Below are 19,389 nucleotides of genomic sequence, written 5' to 3' on the forward strand. Positions count from 1 at the left end.
ATAAAATAACACTATCGAAGTATCACGTTGAAGAACCAGGCTTGGGCATGTTAGTGGTAAATTCTTGTTAAGTATTTATAAAACCATTAGTTACAATGTTCCTTAAACTATTATATAACAGTTTCCCAACTTTCTGTTTCATACTTTTATTTTCTATATTCCTCAGGAAATATTATCTTGAAGATATGGCATGCTAAAAGAATGGGGTTAGTAGCCTGGAACTTTCTAGTAAGGGTACATATTTATCCTACTCAGTTAAGAAATGTGAATATCAAGAGGTGGGTGGATGTTGAATTTTTTTAAGTTGTTTTATGTAGTTTAGTTAAACATAGAATCAGTATTTCTCAGAAACCTTAAAACATTGTTCACTAGTTAGCAATAAGCAAAAATTTCATATGTGAAAGAAAAGTAAAAAGAAAAGGATTATTATGCTAGTATATTGAAAATGCTTTTAATTTTTATGCTTAAAAGAAATGCAACAAATAGAGACCAAAGCTAAATGCCAATGATCTGTTGTGGGTATGATATGTACAAATTAGTGATAGGGAGTTCTATTCAATGTATCTTCTTCAAAGAGGAAGCCTTGGCAGGCTAAAAAATAAATCCTTAAATTACGTATTGTGTATTTTCCTTTACTATGATTCCCTCTAAACCCCCCCCCCCCTTTTTTTTAAATTGTTGGTACTGATTTGTTGGATGCTGGAGCTAGTTTTCAAAAGAAGCATTGCTCTAGTCTTCTCGGCTGAATTATTTCAGTTAAACTTTCTTATATAGTTCAGTGTCTTCTGTTTAGTTTAAAAAGCTAAATCTTAGGAAAGTGAATTTATTCAGTGTCTTTCAAGTTAATAAGTGGAAAAATTGAGCTTTGAATTAACCATTGTATCCATGCAAGAAATGGGACTTCTGGAACTTTTTATATAGGATGTACCAGCAGTAATATTTAATAAAGACATCATTAAAATTTTCTATATTTGAGATTTCTGAAGGAGATAAAGCAAACAGTATTATGGTTTTCATTAAGAACTTTATCATGAGGGCTGTAGAGATGGCTCAACAGTTAAGACCACTGGTTCCTCTTCCGGAGGACCCAGGTTTGATTCCCAGCACCCAATTGTCAGTTCACAATGGTCTATAACTCCAGGGAAGGGGATCTGACACCTGCACATAAAATAAAACTAAATTATTAAAAACAACAATAGCAGCAAAAACTACCTATCCTTTAAAAAAAAGAACTTTATTATGATAAAAATACATTGTATTCATGTAGGAACTTTTAAAAGAACGAATAAAAAAACATTAAAATGTTTTATAGCATTAACATAAATAAGATTCATCTCAAGAATACAAGGAAATATTAGGACAAATGTTTTTGCTGTAATTTGTCATTTTAGTAGAAATGGCACAATCTCTTTATTTAATAGATTTGAATAAGTATTTGCTGGGGGGAAGCTCTTTAAGTATAAGGGAGTATTAAATATAGTAAAAATTATATCACTAATAGCCATAATAATATCTAATGATAGAATATTGAAGAAAAGGGGGAAGAGAAAAATTGCCTTCTAGTAATTGCCTAAAATTGTGTGAGAACAAAAAAACCTCATGATATATTAAAATATATTTATCATATACTTATCTGTAAAAGAAAACAGTAGCTTTTAAATATGTATACCAACTAGAAAATACAGTGGGGTGGGTGGACATCCTTCTAATAAAATCGCCAGTGTATGTGCATCTGTAATATTGAAAAACCATAATCTTAAAATTTTAAGATTTTAGAAACTGTTGCAGAAGGATCTGGAAAGATGACTCAGTGGTTAAGAGCATTTGCTGTTCTTGCCTAGGATCTGAGTTTGATTCCTAGCACCCACATCAAACAGCTAACAATTGCCTATAATAACAGTTCCAGGGGATATGAAACTTTGTTCTAACTTCCACAGGGCATCATATTTATATGCACAAATTTATACACAGATCCATACAATATGCATAATTAAAAACTAAAATAGTTTTAAATGACTGTTGGAAAGGTATAGTTTGATTTTGATTATTAGGCTTTAAAGGACTTTTTAAAATGACAGTTTATCTTTTCTTAAATGTTATTTTCTTTTGTGTTTATTTTTATTTTTAAGTATGTGGGTTTGTGCACATGTGTGTAAGTTCTCCAAGAGTGCCAAAGGTACTGGAGTTTCAGGTGGTTGTGAGCCTTCAGTTATGGGGTCCTCTACAAGAACAGCATATGCTCTTAACCATTGAGCCATCTCTCCAGCCCCGTTTTATATTGTCCCTCTCACTCATTGTATATACCAGCAGGGTGTAGTGACACATACGTTTAGTCCTAGCACTCCAGAAGTAGAAGCAAGCAGATCTCTGGTTTTGAGGTCAGTCTGGCCTGTTTCATGAATTTCAGGACAGCCAGAATTACATGGTGAAACTGATTTGAAGAAAAAAAAAACCCAAAACATTGTTTTTTAAAATTTTATATGGATGGATGTATATCATATACATGCAGAGCCTAGGGAGTCCAGAAAGAGGGTATTGGAATATCTGGCCTTCTGCAGGAGCAGTACATGCACTTAACTGCTGAGCCAGCTCTCCAGTCCCATTTTGTCTTACCTTACAGTATAGCCAGCATTTCCAAACACTGGTTTTCACACTGAACACTTGTTTTTGTTTTTTCTATCTGTGGGAGGATAAATTTGGAAATAATTAGGAAGGGCGTTGGGGACATTAAGAAGAAAAGAACCAGAGGACTTTTTTAAGAATATGAGAGTTTAACACAGCTTATTCAAACAAAATTACAATAACGAAACTACTTGAATTGATATATTCATATAATATATATGAATTAGTGGAAGTACATGAGAACTCTAAAAAGCAAAGAAGTTAATGTGTGTGGGCAATAGGCTGTAATATAGAGGATAGCAAGTCAGTAATTTGGCTTAAAAATTCCTTTTTTAATTTTTGAGCCAATTACATAGCCTCACTATTTCACTCCAGCTAGCCTTAGAATCACTTTGTAGACCAGATTGGTCTCAAGGTTGTGATAATATTACTGGCTCCCAAATGTTGGAATTATGGGAATGTGACACCTATGCTCAGCATGCACAATGTTTGGCGATGGCATATTTGTATGTCATAGCTACATACTGAGAGTACCTTGGAGTCCAAGGGATAGGAATCCCCAAATTTATATTTGTAGTACACATATATGGGGTGGGAACTTACTTTTCATCACTGGCTGGCCTATAGTTTAAGTAGACCAGTCTGTCTGAACTCAGAGATCAGATCTATTGTTTCTGGCTCTCAAGTGCAAAGATTAAGGAGTGTGTACCGCCACAGTTGGCTCAATGAATAGTTCTTAATAGTAGCTATGTGGGAACTTTTATCTGTGTTTGTTAATATATTTCAATGTATATTCTGTGTTTCTCAAACTAACATTTACCAGCTTTCCAAGAGATTAAATTGAAAGCATTTCTGTTAAAACTAGATATCAAAATTGCCTAATAATGTGCCATCATCATCATTTTAGCACTGTTTGAGAATTGGTTAACTCTGCATGTGTGTGTTTTGTAAATCTGTAAAGCTTCAATTTTGAACCTTTCCTATATATTTCCAGATTAACTGCTTAGAAAATACAATGGGCTAAAAATAATAAAAAAAAAAAGACCAAGTGCCCATCTTTAATCCCAGTACTCAGGATGCAGAGGCAGGCGGATTTCTGTGAGTTTGAGACCAGCCCGATCTACAGAGCAAGTTCCAGGATAGTCTCCAGAACTACAAAGAAACCTTGTCTCTGGTGGAGGGGGTGGGGAGAAAGCTGTCAATAGGAAACACAAAGTCTTATTTATAGCCGGGGGGGGGGGGGGGGAGACTTAAATAGATTATTGCCAGGATGGAAATGAAATGTAAAGCTTTTAGGTTTAGACTATCAAGAATTTTGGGGTCTTGTGTGCTGCTCTTGATAACTTTAGTACTTACTTTTCAATAGTGCATATAAGAAAACTCTTATTGAAACTCTTTAGCTTGTGTTTGTGTGTTAATAGGCACGTGTTTTTTTCTCTGCCTGTAACATATTTCTCTTACTCTCTCCCACCTGGCTGTGATTTATAGTTAGAACTATAGCCAAAAATCTTCATCTTTTCTCTCACTTAAATTTTCTTTAATATCAGGAGTTGAAAGTGCCCTTCATCTCTCTATTCCAGTATACTCTATAACCTGGCTGTGATTTATAGTTAGAACTATAGCCAAAAATCTTCATCTTTTCTCTCACTTAAATTTTCTTTAATATCAGGAGTTGAAAGTGCCCTTCATCTCTCTATTCCAGAATACTCTGTATTATTTATGTGCATGCATGTGCCAGGAACCAAGAGAACCACCTAGCCATGTAGTCAGAACACAAAGGATGACACAAATGCTAAAGAAACAGATAGCATGTGAAGGAACGTCCATTCTGCATAGTCTTGGGAAGAAAAGACCTTGTTCAGTAGACTGATGAGGGCACAGCTTCTTAGAATCTAGCAGAAATGAAGGAGCAGTCTAGGAAAAGATGCATTCTGAGAGGGGATGAGCTTCATGTGAATGAGCCTGTGCCCTTTTTTTCTTAACATGGTAAGCCTTACTGACAGTTTTACTAATGATATCCATATAATCTTGTGATTTTTATATACTAAAGCCTATTTTCCCAGTATTATTACCTGTGTTTATACCAAACTATTGAGGAATTTCAAGGTGGTCAAAGAGTAGAGCAATTGAAATACATAAATGCTAAAACTGCAGAACTGCATACTTCAAGTCTACTCAAGTACTACCTTCAGGGTGCTCTTGTTTGTATCTAGAGGTAGTTATTTAGGAAGTTCGTTTACGTTTGTGAGAGGAGACCATGCCAACACTCCCAAACCAGAGTGAGACATATACTAAATTCATTTCCTTAATTTGTAACACATAGGCAGTATATTCTAAACATCACCCGTGTTGTAAGATTTAATTTAATAGGAAGGTTCTTTACTAGATTAAATGTATTTCTGGAAGATTTGGGGATTTTCAAATTAAATTGTGAAGATTAAAGTATTTAAACTTCTTATACATTATATAAAGGTCTTTTGTATTCTTAACAACTACTTGATTTTCTTTTAAATACTGGTGGTATTTATTAGTTTTTGTATGTAGTTTGTAATTATAAAATTCCTTTTTTTTTTTTTGTATAGCCGTATATGTGGGAGTCCTTGTCCTGCAGTGTGGCCTGATGTAATCAAACTGCCATATTTCAACACCATGAAACCAAAGAAGCAATATCGGCGAAAGTTAAGAGAAGAATTTGTTTTGTAAGAAAGGGATGCTTAAATATCCATATTGCATTGATTGTTTATTTTGAAGTCATTTTGAGGTTTAAGGTTTTTTGTTTTGTTTGGTTTTTGTCTTTTGTTGCTATTTGAATCAAAGTTTTACAAACTGCCCTTGTATTCTCTATATATCTGAGGTTGACCTTGAACTCTTTCTTGACCTTGACTGTTAGGTGCTGAGAATATGGGTGTACCTTAGCACACACAGTTGAGAGTCGTTTCTTAAGAATTCTAACTGTTATAGTGACCCAGACAGAGGTATTGCAGCTCTGCTTCTAGCGCTTTGTGTTGCCCATTTCCCTTTGCTGCATAGAGAGGCCTTTACTACACTCCAGAGTCAATAACTGGGCCAGTATGCTGTATTTGTTTACATTAAAAAACTTTAATAACTGTGTTATAAATTTTTTTAAAGAGTCTTGAGTTTAGGTTTTTATTTTAGGAGGCTATTCAGTTTTTAATTTATGACAGTGGATTGCTCATAGAGTAATAAAAGATGCTGTTTGCTAAACAGTCCAAAAATAACAATAGTTCTTGCAAAGAAAATTGATAGTTATAATACTTCAACTGATTATCACATTAGCTTTTAGATATTCATCACCTGCATGAATTTATTAGTTAATAACAAAGTAATGAGGATTTTAAAGATACAGGTAATCAGAGTAAGAAGTTGGTATTTAAAATACAATTTTAAATTAATTTTCAAGTTTGATGCCAAATACATTTCTTTAAAATAAGTGCTCACAGAAGCATAGAGCTTGTGTGAAGACAGTGCTTGACTTTTGTGTCCTCTGGTGCTAGTATCCCTGCAGCTGCGCTGGACTTATTTGATTACATGCTTGCCTTGGATCCCAGTAAGCGGTGCACTGCTGAGCAGGCTCTTCAGTGTGAGTTTCTACGAGATGTGGAACCCTCCAAAATGCCTCCGCCAGAGTAAGTGACGTTCTTTTGTTTTAGATTTTATTTTTGCAGAATCTGGACAGCCTTAAAAACTTTGTTAGTTAGTTGTCATGAGCAGAAGATATCCTGTGACTTAAGTTGAGTTAGGTAAAACAGGAGAAAAGTATTTGCACATCAAGAGTGCAGGTGCTTGTTTATTGAGTTTACAGTAGAACAGCAAAAACAGCCCTTAGTGTTTCTTTAGCTGCTATAGGATAGTGTTATGTTTCACCTCTAAGAATAAGAACCCCTCAGCGTGGTGGAGTACATCCATCAGGAACTTGGCCTCTAGTGGTCCTGCTTTAGCGGAAGCTTTTGAGTGCTGTGCTAAGCTTAATTTTTACAACCCTTTAAGGTAGGTATTATTATTATTATTATTACTGTTATTATTACCACTGCTTAACAGAGGAGGAAGCAGGCTCAAAGAGGTTAAAAAACTTGCCCAAGAATACAAATATGGTAAAGGGTGGTGTCACCTCTCAAACTGAAGTCAGTTTTATAAGAAATAAGATCTGAAAATACTCTGTAACATATCCTGTACAATAGAAAATCCTTAACATTACCTAGAAGAATGTTTGCAATGAGTAAGATCATAGAAAGAAAATGCATAGTTTGGGGAATCAGGATAGCTGATTTCTTGAATCATCTTGCAGCTTCTGTAATTTGTCTAGGGTTGGTTGGGAAGAAGGCAGTCCATTTGCCTCTCCATGATAGGGTCTAAAGTTTTGTAGGTATTTCCTTGGTAACTCTTAACGTGATCATTACAGCATTACAAAGCAAGCCTGTCTCCAATAAAATATTTTTGTATAATAAAATGCACATATTTTTAATGAATAAGCATGAGCTTTAGAGTTCAAATTCTGGCTCTTCCACTTACACGGAGTTTATTTTCACAGGGCTTGTCATGATAAACTCCATTAAAATTATATTGAACTATATATAAATGGCCCATGGGATAATTTGAAAGTTAAAGAGTAACTGTCATCTGACATACAGAACGACTGAATCATTCACTAGGTTTTCTGTTTTTATTTTTTACTTTTTTTTCTTTTTTTTTTTGACTCAGAGTTTGATTGTACTACACTCAGTTTAGTACAGGCTGACCTGAACTCAATTTCCTCCTGTCTATGCCTCTTGAGTGCTGGAATGATAGGTTTGCACCACCATACCTGGATCAGATACCATTGAACTATGTGTTTAGTATTTGTGGTTCTTTTGTTTATTTAGAATATATCAGTAGTTTCCAAGTGGTTTAACTATAGTCACCTATCAAAGTGACTTTTTTTCTCTCTTTTGATTTTTATCTCTACAGAAAGATAGAATAGGAAAACGAGCATTTATATATTCAGTAATTATTGACATGTGAACACATTTGCTTTGTTACTTTATAAACCTTTTCTGAAGTACTTGAATATAAGTTGTTGCATGAATCTATAACAACTAGAACTTCGCTATACATCCTATTATAAAGCATAAAAATTAATAATAGTGCTTATTAAAGTCTCTCCAATCGTCCAATAACATTTTTTTTTTTTACAAACTTCCTGTGGAGTCACGGTTGAACCATTCGTTCGTTCAGAACTCACATCGCTTCACTTTTTTGTCACCCTTAGAGGATTTTGATGACACTGACTTCTTTTTTTAGTGGACATCAAACCCAGGGCCTCACATACCAGGCAAGTGCTGCCACTAAACTGCATCTTCAGTCCTAATAAGAGCCAACATCCCCAAATCTTATTTTGATTGCTTTTCTGTAATCACGATTAGATTAGTATTTTTCAGTGCCAGAATAATACCTACAAGGTAATATGTGTTTCCTGGTAGAGTTCTTCAACAAAAATATAATAAGATTTTGTCCTGTTATTGGTAGTGCAATTCTGATAACATAGTCCACATGAAAGGATTCTCATAAAACTATATAAAGCTTATTTGGAGTTGATTAATTTCTGAAACCACTTTTACAAGTTACAAAAGATGTAATAGCGAATTTTTAATTAACAGTTTTAAGTATTTCAGTTATATTAATCTTGTAAATATATCCACCGGAGTCTATATATTGAGGCCTTTCAAGTTGTGTGTATAGTAGCTTAGAAAATCTTCAGCATTTGGACATTGTACTGTTTTGATCTTGAACTTCCATTTCTCACATTTTTATTGTAACGTAACTAGTATATTAATCATGGTATTGTACTTTTTAAAAACAGGCTATATCTACCAATGGATTTTAATTTTAAAACATTTCTTATACTGTACTATGTATGAATGTTAGTATGGTAATTTTGTGCTGTATTAGTAGTAAACATTTCGATTAAAACCATCAATGAATTTTGTTAGCTATGCAGTCTATTAGAAGTGATCGGGCTGAGATCTTTTCCTCTAAGTAATTCATATAGTAATTTACATATCTCTGAATCAGTGCTATTTACTGTAGATTGAGACATGGTTCCACATTAATTATATATTGCTTTTTATTTTCAAAAATGCCCTTGCAAATAAGCAGTCACTGAAAGGAGTTGTGCATAGCTATAGCACTGTCTTTAAACTCCTTCCACAATAAGTATCAAGAGCTTTTTTTATTTCTGGCAGTTGTGGTGCATGCTTTAATTCCAGCACTCAGAAGGCAGAAGCGCGTGGATCTCTGTGAGTTCAAGGCCAACCTGGTTAAAGAGCAAGCAGGACAGCCAGGGTGGTTACACAGAGAAACCCTGTCTCAAAAACAAAACAAATAGGCATCATCAACAACAAACAACCCAAACAAACAAAAAGTCTTTTATTTAAAAAAAGAAAAGAAAATGAGATCAGGAACTGGAACAATTGCTCAGTGGTTAAGATTATTTATTCATTGCAGAGGACCTTGGTTTGGTTTCCAGCACCCAAATGGTGATTTCACTACTATATAAAACTCCAGTTCCAGGGGATAAAGTGCCCTCTTCTGACTTTTGTGGACATCATGTTGCACAGACAAACACACACAAATTAAAAAACAAAAGAAAAAAATAAGATCATTTGAAAAGTCTTTCCCCTGCAGATCTCCTGACAGTGAGGACCTGAAAGCTCATTTAGATATTTAGTAATTTTTTTTACTGGCTCTACCAGTTTTTGTTCTATGCCTTCATATATTTGTGCGTGTTTTGTATTGTTTTTGTTACAAACTGTAATTCTTGTCAAACAAGGTCCAGTAACTCAAATTTAATTTTTATCAGAATATGCTTCACTGTGCTTTTCTATTAAAAAGTAAATAGCAGTATACTTAATGGATATTCTGTGAAACTATTATGGTGTGTATGCACTTAGATACATCACTGAAGCAGTCAGGCCAAAGGTTTTCATTGCATTGATACTATATTTAAATAAAGTTCTCTAAACCACATGTAATACCCTCTACTTTATAAGAAAACTATGAAATAGCGGTGGTATTCCTTTGAAAAATAAGTATATAGCTAACATTTTTGATACATTTTTAAAATAATCAAATTGTTGAAAATATATTTTATTTTTTTAGAAAAAACAAATGAGTAAAAGTATTAAATCAGAAATAATTCCACTAATATGTAGTGGATATTTATCAACTTTTCTGATGTCTTTGTAACTTTAAAAAGTTTATATGTTGGGCAGTGGTGGCACATGTCTTTAATCCCAGCACTCGGGAGGCTGAAGCAGTTGGATTGCTGTGAGTTTGAGGCTACCCTGGTCTACAAAGCATGGTCTACACAGGTAGAGCTGTTACACAGAGAAACCCCGTCAAGAAACAAACACAAAACAAAAAAAAATAGTATTATATAACTATGTAACTAAAAAGTGATTTAGATGGCTGCTAGCTTATGCCTTATTAACAATATTAAAACCATTAAACACTTGCACAATAATATGGCCACCTATAATTAAATATTTCGTGATATGTCTTGATAAACTACTTTTAGACCACTGAACGATGATAAGTCAGTGATATCAATCACAAATACAGTGCTTTGCCCTTGATAGACATTAACATATTATGTCTGTCCCCAGGAAATAGGTAATAACTGTTAATCCCATTTTTAAAGAAAAACTGTGATACAGAGGTCCAGTAACTTGCCTGACATATTAAGTGACTGAGCCAGCATTTGAACCTTCAAGGAAGTACATACTTTTGATTATCTGGAGACCATGCCTGATTTGTTTGGAGAATCAGTGTCATTAATTAGATTATCATAAACTTATGTTTATATTTTGTAGAGATGAGTGTTAAGGTAATTCATTCATAATGAATCTCTTTAAATTATGGGAGGGAACAAATCCTTTTCCTGGATTTCTTTGCTTTTCCACAAGAGTATTGTATTTCTTGGCTGTCATAATGGAGGAGGTGTAATGAATGATTTTATTTACCCTAATCTATAGTACTACAGTATATTTGAAATCAACATCCCAACAGAGGCTGAAGCACACATCATAAAACACAAACACAGTCCCAGAAAGGAAAGTCTTTTAGAGGGTTTTTGATGCCTTAAAGCTTCCCAGTGTCAACCTTTCCAATTGTCCCTTTGTTTGTTATCCAGGAGGTTTTTGCACGCTGAGGCAATGCACCATAGTAAGATGGCTGAGAGGTATGCCTTCGTTTTGTTTTCAGACCTCAGGTGCACAGACTTGGTTTAATCATGATCCTTGTGTCACTCATCATTGGTCCATGCATGGCTCTCTTTTATTTATTTTAGTTACTTTAATTAGTTTTTTAAATGTTAATAAGCAGCCATGAGCCTACCAAGCAAAAGCTAGAACCTTGAAAATAACCCACTTTAATCATATCATAATCCCTCCTCCTACCTACGTGTTCTGTTACCCTCTTCCTCCTGAGGTAACCATCATTCCTGTTTCCTTATTCTTGTATATATTTTCTGTTGCCATCTGTATGTATTCATAAAAGATTACATTTAAAAAATGTAGTTGTTTTTCATTTTATACAAAGGTATCATGCTGTTTTGTAATCCTGTGGAAATGACATTTTTTAGTAATATTATATTGCTAAGATTCAAGCATTCTGTTGCATATGCCTTTATTTTATAATATGAGAAAGTAATTGTGGAAAAATTTACATGAGCATTCAGGGCATTCTTCTAGCTCAGTTTGAAAAGAGTCCATGTGGAAATGAAGTCCCTTTACCTCAGGTACACCTTGGAAAGACATTGTGTACCTCTTGGTAAACATCAAGTTGAGAAGAATAGGCGTATTTTACTAGATGGTATTGCTTAAAAGAATCTAGATATTCTGGGCAAGTTTATTAACCTTTCCAAGCCTTAGTTTTCTCACCTTTAAGCTAGAGAAAAGTAATAGTAAGTTTCCATGGGCTTTGTAACTGGGATAAAAAGAAAATATTTGTAAATCAAGTATTTGTCTTTCTTTAAGGAAAAGTTATTTACTAGTGTTCAGTGTTATAAAATTATATTAAAATAAAAAATTATTCTAGAATTAGAGGTAATTTTGGTAGTTACTAATCACACAGAATTCTGTTGATAAGCAATGAGCCTCTCTGTGTCTGGATTACCTGTTCTCGAGACTCATCTTTAGAATCAGTTTATTTTAAAAGCAATTGGTAATAGTAGTAAATATGTAACTAAAAAGTTAAAGAAAAAGTTTTACTAAAAAGTTTTGTAGAAATCTTATGTTCTAGCTTTTATTCTCCTTTATGTCTGGCTTCTACAAATAGCGTGTTTCTTCATCCTTTTTCAAATCCTGTTCAGTTTACAGTGTGCTATAAGAACTGGTTATAAAAGGTTGTATGAAGGGTAATAGCCAGATTTTAACTAATACGTATTCTTCATAATTTCAATGAACAATTATTTATTTATTATTCAGAAGAGAAAACTAGGTCATCTCTACAACAGGGCACTTGTACGTGTGAATGCACAAGCAGCTGGGACTGTATGCCTTAGGCCCACACGGGATCAAGTCAGACAGAATCTCAGTTGGTGGGAGGGAGTGGGTCATAAAGGCCACTCTCAGCTGAGGAGAAATTGGCAGTTAATGGCTGCTGTGAAAGGGAGAGTCACCTTTTTCTTCAGGGCTGTGGCCTCTGTAGAGTTCACTCCTGTTCCTGCAGGTAGCCCTTTATCCTTGGACATACTGGTAGCACCAAGTAGATTTAGTGAGTTTTAAGAGAGAGAATAGAGGTTTAGAGGAGATAGGGAAGGAACTTGAGGGGAGGGCAGGTGGGATGTACTTAATCAGACATTATATGCATGAATAAAATTTTTAAACAATAAAAATTAGGACAAATAATTAAAAAGAAAAATATTCCATTGCTAAAGTTAAAACCCTGAAGTATGATGGAATTTTACTAATGTATGTATGTATGTATGTATCTACGTATGTATGTATGTATTTATGTATGTATGTATGTGTATGAAGTCTTCCAGAATGGTTTGCGGGAGGGGAATATCTTTAGTGGTACATTGTAACATTAGCATTTCTTGTTATGGCATTTGTGATTTAGTATTCATCTATGTTTTTCAGCCTTCCTTTGTGGCAAGATTGTCATGAATTATGGAGTAAAAAGCGAAGAAGACAGAAACAGATGGGCATGACTGATGATCTTTCCACAATCAAAGCCCCCAGAAAGGATCTGTCTCTGGGCTTAGATGACAGTAGAACTAATACACCCCAGGGTGTGCTGCCTCCTGCACAATTGAAATCTCAAAGCAACTCAAGTGTAGCACCTGGTCAGTAATGTTTTTGTGGCTTATTTTGTTCATACTGCTTCATGACCTGTGTTGAATGTGTTTGTTCTGCTTGAATACTATGGCAGAAAGGTAAACACTGAAGCTTCTCTGGTGAGCTTGACATTCCTTTATTGTTTGTGCCAGCACAAAGGTCTCATTGCTGCTCACACTATAGTGTTAAGCAATCTCATCATGTATTTGTCATGATTGGTCAGATTTCTTTTTCTTTGTTTCCCTAGTTCAGGAGTCAGTATGCCTTTCATTAACACTAACTAGTCTGTGAAGTTCAATATTTAATGTCTATGGATGCTTAAGGCATAGAAAACATAGGAAGGCAGCCAAAACAGCAATAGAAGTTCTTTAGCCCATTGATTGATATCTTTACATCATCCTTACTAAGAAGCTATATTTTAAAAGATTGGAACCTGCTATTTAAAAGAATACTTTATATACCCAGTTATTTCTTTCATTCATATTTATCTATTTATTGATAGGGTTTCATTGTGTAGCCTTGGCTGTCATGTAACTTTTTTTGTAACCAGGTTGGCCTCAGACTCAAAGTTCCACCCATCTCTGCTTCCCACGAGCTGGGATTAAAGATGTGTGCCACCATGCTTGGCTAGTTGACAGCTTTTATAAAACGAAATCTCAGTTTCCTTCAAGAATCCAGGAATCTGCCTGTTCTAGACTGAATATTGGACAAAGAAAAAAACTAGATGTGTCTTACTGGTAATGAGTTAATACGCAATATGCGTGTTTGTGTAGGCCTTTCTAACTCAAAATGTCCTAACTTTTTGCTTAAGTAATTTGAATAAAAATACAGAGATTTTTCTCATTTTCTGCAAAATATTCTAGTTTTAATTTCTAAGTTAACTTCACTTTTGAGAGCAGTATAGCCTGATAAGGATTTCAGAATCCAGGCCCTTTGGCAAGTTATGCACTCTTTTAGACTGATAAACTACAAAGTGCTCAGAAAGTACCTGACACTGCTAACAGCTGTCTTCACTGCTGATGGTTCAAATCTGCACATATGGTCATCTGATGGTCTTGGTTTCTCTTTTGAAACATATACTCCTAAAGATGATTACCCAAAATAGAATGTAGTTTTAATTTATGTTGTAGTTAGATTTTGAACATCATGATGAATAAAGTGAAGTGCTCTTTTTACATTATTGCTGAACGCCCTTCCTCAAATGTAATTTAAATGATGTGTAATGAAGACATTTTGGGGGTTGGAAAGTCTATGAATTATGGCAGTTCTAATTAATACATTTTGTCTTTAGTAATAACAGGCCCCGGACAGCCGTTAAACCACAATGAATTGGCAATTCTTCTAAACCTACTACAATCTAAATCAAGTGTTAATATGGCTGATTTTGTCCAAGTGTTGAACATTAAGGTAAACTCTGAGACTCAACAGCAGCTAAATAAAATAAACCTTCCTGCTGGAATTTTGGCAACAGGTGAAAAACAGACAGATCCATCAACACCACAACAGGAGTCTTCAAAATCATTGGGAGGAATTCAGCCTTCACAGACCATCCAGCCTAAAGTGGAAACTGATGCCGCCCAGGCTGCTGTGCAGAGTGCATTTGCAGTTCTCTTGACTCAGTTAATAAAGGCTCAGCAGTCAAAGCAGAAAGAGGTCATGCTAGAAGAGCGGGAAAATGGATCGGGACATGAAGCTCCTTTACAGCTCAGGCCACCTCCAGAACCCAGCACTCCGGGATCTGGTGAGTGGTTGGCTAGTAGTTGTTGCTATCTATGGTGTTCACTGTTCGATGACATTTGTAAAGACATTCTCAGGTCACTGGTGATAGTGACCTACTCAGTTTACTTCCTGGAATATATTGTTAGCAAATTGTCCGTTTATGATATTATTCTTTATGATTATCTTAGAAAAGAATAACTGTCTAAATAAGATAAATTTACAATAGCCCTTTGTTCTGAACACAAAAGGATAAATATTGTGTGTAGTTACCTACTCCCCAAGTTTTAAATGTGAACATAGAGAGTACCTTTGGAAAGCTGAATAGTCTATTCCTTTAATGACCTTTTGTTTAAGTGGTGGTGGGCAATATGGGTACTTGTGAGACCTCCTTTTGCATTTGACATTTGTTAAACATTGAATATTTGATCATTCTTGGGACCACTCCTTTTGAGTATTTCATTTTCTATAGTAGCTTTTGACACTTGCTTTTGTTTCACTTAGGGCAAGATGATCTCATCCAGCACCAGGACAGGAGGATAATGGAGTTGACACCAGAACCAGACCGGCCTCGGATTCTGCCCCCTGATCAACGACCTCCTGAACCCCCTGAACCACCACCAGTCACTGATGAGGACCTGGATTATCGGACAGAAAACCAGCATGTACCCACCACTAGTTCTTCACTAACCGACCCTCATGCTGGAGTGAAGGCAGCCCTCTTACAGCTGCTTGCTCAGCATCAGCCCCAGGAGGATCCCAAAAGAGAAGGTGGTATTGATTATCCCACAGGAGACACGTATGTGCCCACTTCAGACTATAAGGACAACTTTGGATCTGCTTTCTCTGCCGCTCCTTATGTTAGCAGTGATGGTCTGGGAAGTAGCTCTGCTGCTGCACCGTTGGAACCACGTAGTTTCATTGGGAACTCAGATATTCAGTCTTTGGAGAACTACAGTACTGCTTCATCTCACACTGGTGGCCCACCTCAAGCTTCTGCCTTTTCCGAGTCATTTCCCAGTTCAGTAGCTGGATATGGAGACATTTACCTCAATGCTGGTCCCATGTTGTTTAGTGGAGACAAGGACCATAGATTTGAATATAGCCATGGTCCTATTGCAGTCCTCACAAACAGCAACGACCCTTCCACAGGGCCAGAGAGTACTCATCCCTTGCCAGCAAAGATGCACAACTATAACTATGGTGGTAACTTACAGGAAAATCCAGGTGGCCCTAGCCTCATGCATGGGCAGACCTGGACTTCTCCTGCCCAAGGACCTGGATACTCACAAGGATACAGAGGACACATTAGCACATCAGCTGGCAGAGGTCGAGGCAGAGGGTTACCATACTGAGTATCTTGTTTTTCCTCAGGCACATCATTTTTATCTGGAAAGACTTTTCTAGCTGCAATTTCAGGCAGCAATCCAAGAGACTTGAATAATATTAATTCAACAACAGCTTTATTTTTATGTGGAAAAGGGTCTTGCATACAATAGTGAAAAACAAAAACAAAAAAAAACTTCGCTTAATTTCATGCTGTTCTTAAAACTAGCTCTATTGATTGTACATCGTCACAGATTTTAGTTAACAGTTTTATTTTGTATTCTTGCAGTTTTAAGTGGATGCTAACATTAGGGACATAATGTTTTTATGGCCCTGTTGCAGATCTTCTGAACTATGCACACTTGTGCTTTTTTTTGTAAGTTTGGACCAACTTTTATGTAACAACCAACCCTTTCCCTCACCCTTCCAGTTTTACAACAATCAGAAAGGGCACTGATTTATTTGGTATTTTCTTTTTACAAAGCTACCTTTAGTCAAAGGTCACTGTCAGTCTTTGCACCTGCTTTCAGTGTTATTGTGAAAGGTGTACTTTGTGCTCATTTCAGAAAATAAAACACAACCTTTCTCTTGATGCAACAGTTTTATATAAAAAATGGTCAACATTATTTTTGTTTTGTTTTTCAGGTTACCATAACCCAGCAAAATTCATTCAAATGAAATAGTGGTTTTTATATGAAAACTATGGGCAGGGTGGGAGGGGTTGAGTAAGTGCCTTAACTGGTAAGCTTAAGGACTGAGGATGAAGTTAGCCTGTACACCCACTTGTCTTTTAAGGGAGTCTGCATTGTGTTGAAGAAGCAGGAAGCTCTCAGTTTTTAGGAGTTGCCTGGCCAGTTCTGTTAAGTCCATTCCCTCTGCCTGTCACACTGTCCTTTTCTGCCTGTCTTTTGCCTGTGTTAACTTTCACTGTTACCTTCTCTTGGTAGTGGTATAAGAGAAAAGAAAGGGAGAATGCAGTACCTTCTGTTACTTCTGAGAAGTACTAAAAAACATTATCACTTAAGTGTTTGAAAGTAATAGCTGGCTAAATTTTAGAGTACTCTCTTCTTGCTGCCATGCTGACCCAGTTTCTACTTGGAAGACAGGATTTTTGAAGCAAGTATGTAATAATGATTCACATAATAAATGTATTAAAGTTCACAGAAGGAGAGTGGCAAACACCATATCTTAAGTTATGTCATTATTTTTAAAAGTCAACTTAAGTAGAAATATGTCCTAGATTTAATTTAGTAAAGCAAATTGAAAACTCAGAGAACTTTGTGAAATTTACTGTAATCTGCCAGATTAGAGCAGTGCTACTAGGTTGTTTTAATGTTTTTTCTTCTATTAAACTCAACCAAGAAAGAATAACTGTAATGTTGTCAAGTCTCACTATGCTTTACATTCACACACGAACACAAAATTGTATTTCTAGAAAGGAACCAAAGGTAAATAACCAGCATTTCCCTTATCACTAATAAACTCAGAAACTCTGGGAAGTTCAGTGTGCCAGTTGACAATTTTAACTGTTGTAGTCACTTTTTAATTGGAATCTTAGAGAAAACTGTTATGACAAGCCGTTTTAACCTCATGCCCTGTATCTATTTGTGACCCTGCATTTCAAAACATGATTCAGGAACCAGTAAGGATATTCTAAAGAAGGTAATTTTCACTTTATGCCTATAACATGAGTTTTCAGTTGACCGTTTTATTTTTGATATTATTTTTGTTGGTGTAACAAAATTAATGGAAGAAAAAACTTTGCTTTTTTTTGAGTATTGAGTACTAACTAATAAAACATTAGGAAGTGAAGAAATGTTTTGAAATTTAGCAAAATAGAGTATTCAAGTTTCTGAAATTTCAATATGGTGAGTCTTAGCACTTCAGACTTTACTATAAGGGATAGCATCTAAAATTATTCTTATTCGTCACACATGACACTTCTGCTGGCCACAAGCAGCTAACCTAAAGTGGAACTATTTATGTGACATGACTAGCCTGTGTTTTAAAAATTAAATATTTTATATAAAATTGACCTGTGTTTGGATAGTCTTTCTAATTAAACATTTCAGACATATATCCATGTTGGGACAGTGGCTGGGAAGACAGGGAAATTGTTGACTTCAAAATAGAAAATTGGAACTATGCCTTTTAATAACCTGTACTTTCTAAGACAGTGTAACGATACCTTATATATGTAGAAGAAAAGGGATGCCAGTTACACCATAATGTAGTGGTAAGAGGCCAGTTATTGCATGGTAATCCCAGGCTCAGGTGGTGTTACATGGAAACAGTGTGTCTTGTAACATGGCAAAATAATCAGCCAAGTGTAAATGTATCTCTGCAAAACAGTATTTCAGTTCAGTGAGTTTGGATTAAGAACAGAGCTAGAAAATCACTAATTATTTAGGTTATAATCTATATTCTTGAGTAAAATCTAAACTGATTGGGAAGTTGGTAGAACAAGTCAAACTGCAGATAAAAAAATGAACATAAAAACAATAACTTATGGAAAAACATAATTTTCCTGTGAAGTTTGTATGTCTCAACATGAATTTTTCCTGCATGTGGAAACATCAGTATGTCCCAAGATTCAGTCTTTATCTGTTGGAAAACTTAAAAGTATTTTTAAAGAGTTGATTGACTGAGCTGCTCTATGGAATGTGAGAAATGTGGCAGTTTAACCGTTTCCGCTTCTGTTAGCAAATACAAATGTAGTGACTAAACATGCTAGTCCAGTTCTTGGGATATATCCATAATCATGAGGGAGATTTAATCACGTTATCTATGAAGCTGGTAGAGTTTCTTGTAAATGTATGGAGGGAGAAGCTAGGTGCTTATGCTTGAGTGAATAATCATGCTTGAGTGAACGTAACATGAATATTTGGGTAAAGTTTTATATTGAAATTTGAATGGAGAAATAAGGCCCTGTAAGGAAGCAAGGCCAGAAAATCAGTTAACAATCTTTAACTTGAATCTGACTAGCTCATAAGTGCTGAGATTTGATGCAAACACCTGCAGTGTGGGTTAGATGCTTCTGAACTGAATCAACGGCACCTTTCTGTGAAGGTTTTGGTGAATTTGCTGTACGCTCACTCCAGGTTTGCAGGTGTTGAATACATACATGTTTGGGATGCTGGCTTGGCTATTTTCAGCCTGAACTTGACCCACTAATAGACCACAATACAGCTGAAGAAAAGGCTTAAAAGAGCTTATTTTTTATACCTGGTATTTTCAGTGTGGTTCCTCTATACCTACACTACATCTGATTCTGCAGTAATTTTTTTATTTCATTGCTTTTTTTGTTGTAGCCTCATTTAGCTTTGGCTTGCCTGGAACTATGTAGTTAATTAAGGCTGGCTTTGAGCTCCTGATCCTCCTGCCTCTA

The 19,389-nt window shown here is 35.4% G+C and overlaps 1 protein-coding gene across 4 annotated transcripts in view; it reads left to right on the top strand.

Moving 5' to 3' along the window:
* Window positions 1-17,372, top strand: part of Cdk13 (cyclin dependent kinase 13) — a 101,827-nt gene extending 84,455 nt beyond the window's left edge. The window contains exons 10-15 of one of the 4 annotated variants that reach the window (XM_075970151.1): window positions 5,205-5,321; window positions 6,138-6,269; window positions 10,811-10,858; window positions 12,762-12,967; window positions 14,251-14,700; window positions 15,180-17,372. In XM_075970151.1, the coding sequence (XP_075826266.1) occupies window positions 5,205-5,321; window positions 6,138-6,269; window positions 10,811-10,858; window positions 12,762-12,967; window positions 14,251-14,700; window positions 15,180-16,030 (1,804 nt within the window). In that variant the 3' untranslated portion in view covers window positions 16,031-17,372. The remainder of the gene's footprint in view (window positions 1-5,204; window positions 5,322-6,137; window positions 6,270-10,810; window positions 10,859-12,761; window positions 12,968-14,250; window positions 14,701-15,179) is intronic. The other 3 variants (XM_075970153.1, XM_075970152.1, XM_075970154.1) reach the window with 3 other exon arrangements.
* Window positions 17,373-19,389: the final 2,017 nt, after the last annotated feature.

Source organism: Microtus pennsylvanicus, chromosome 4, assembly GCF_037038515.1.
Source record: "Microtus pennsylvanicus isolate mMicPen1 chromosome 4, mMicPen1.hap1, whole genome shotgun sequence".
NCBI classification, from domain to species: domain Eukaryota; kingdom Metazoa; phylum Chordata; class Mammalia; order Rodentia; family Cricetidae; genus Microtus; species Microtus pennsylvanicus.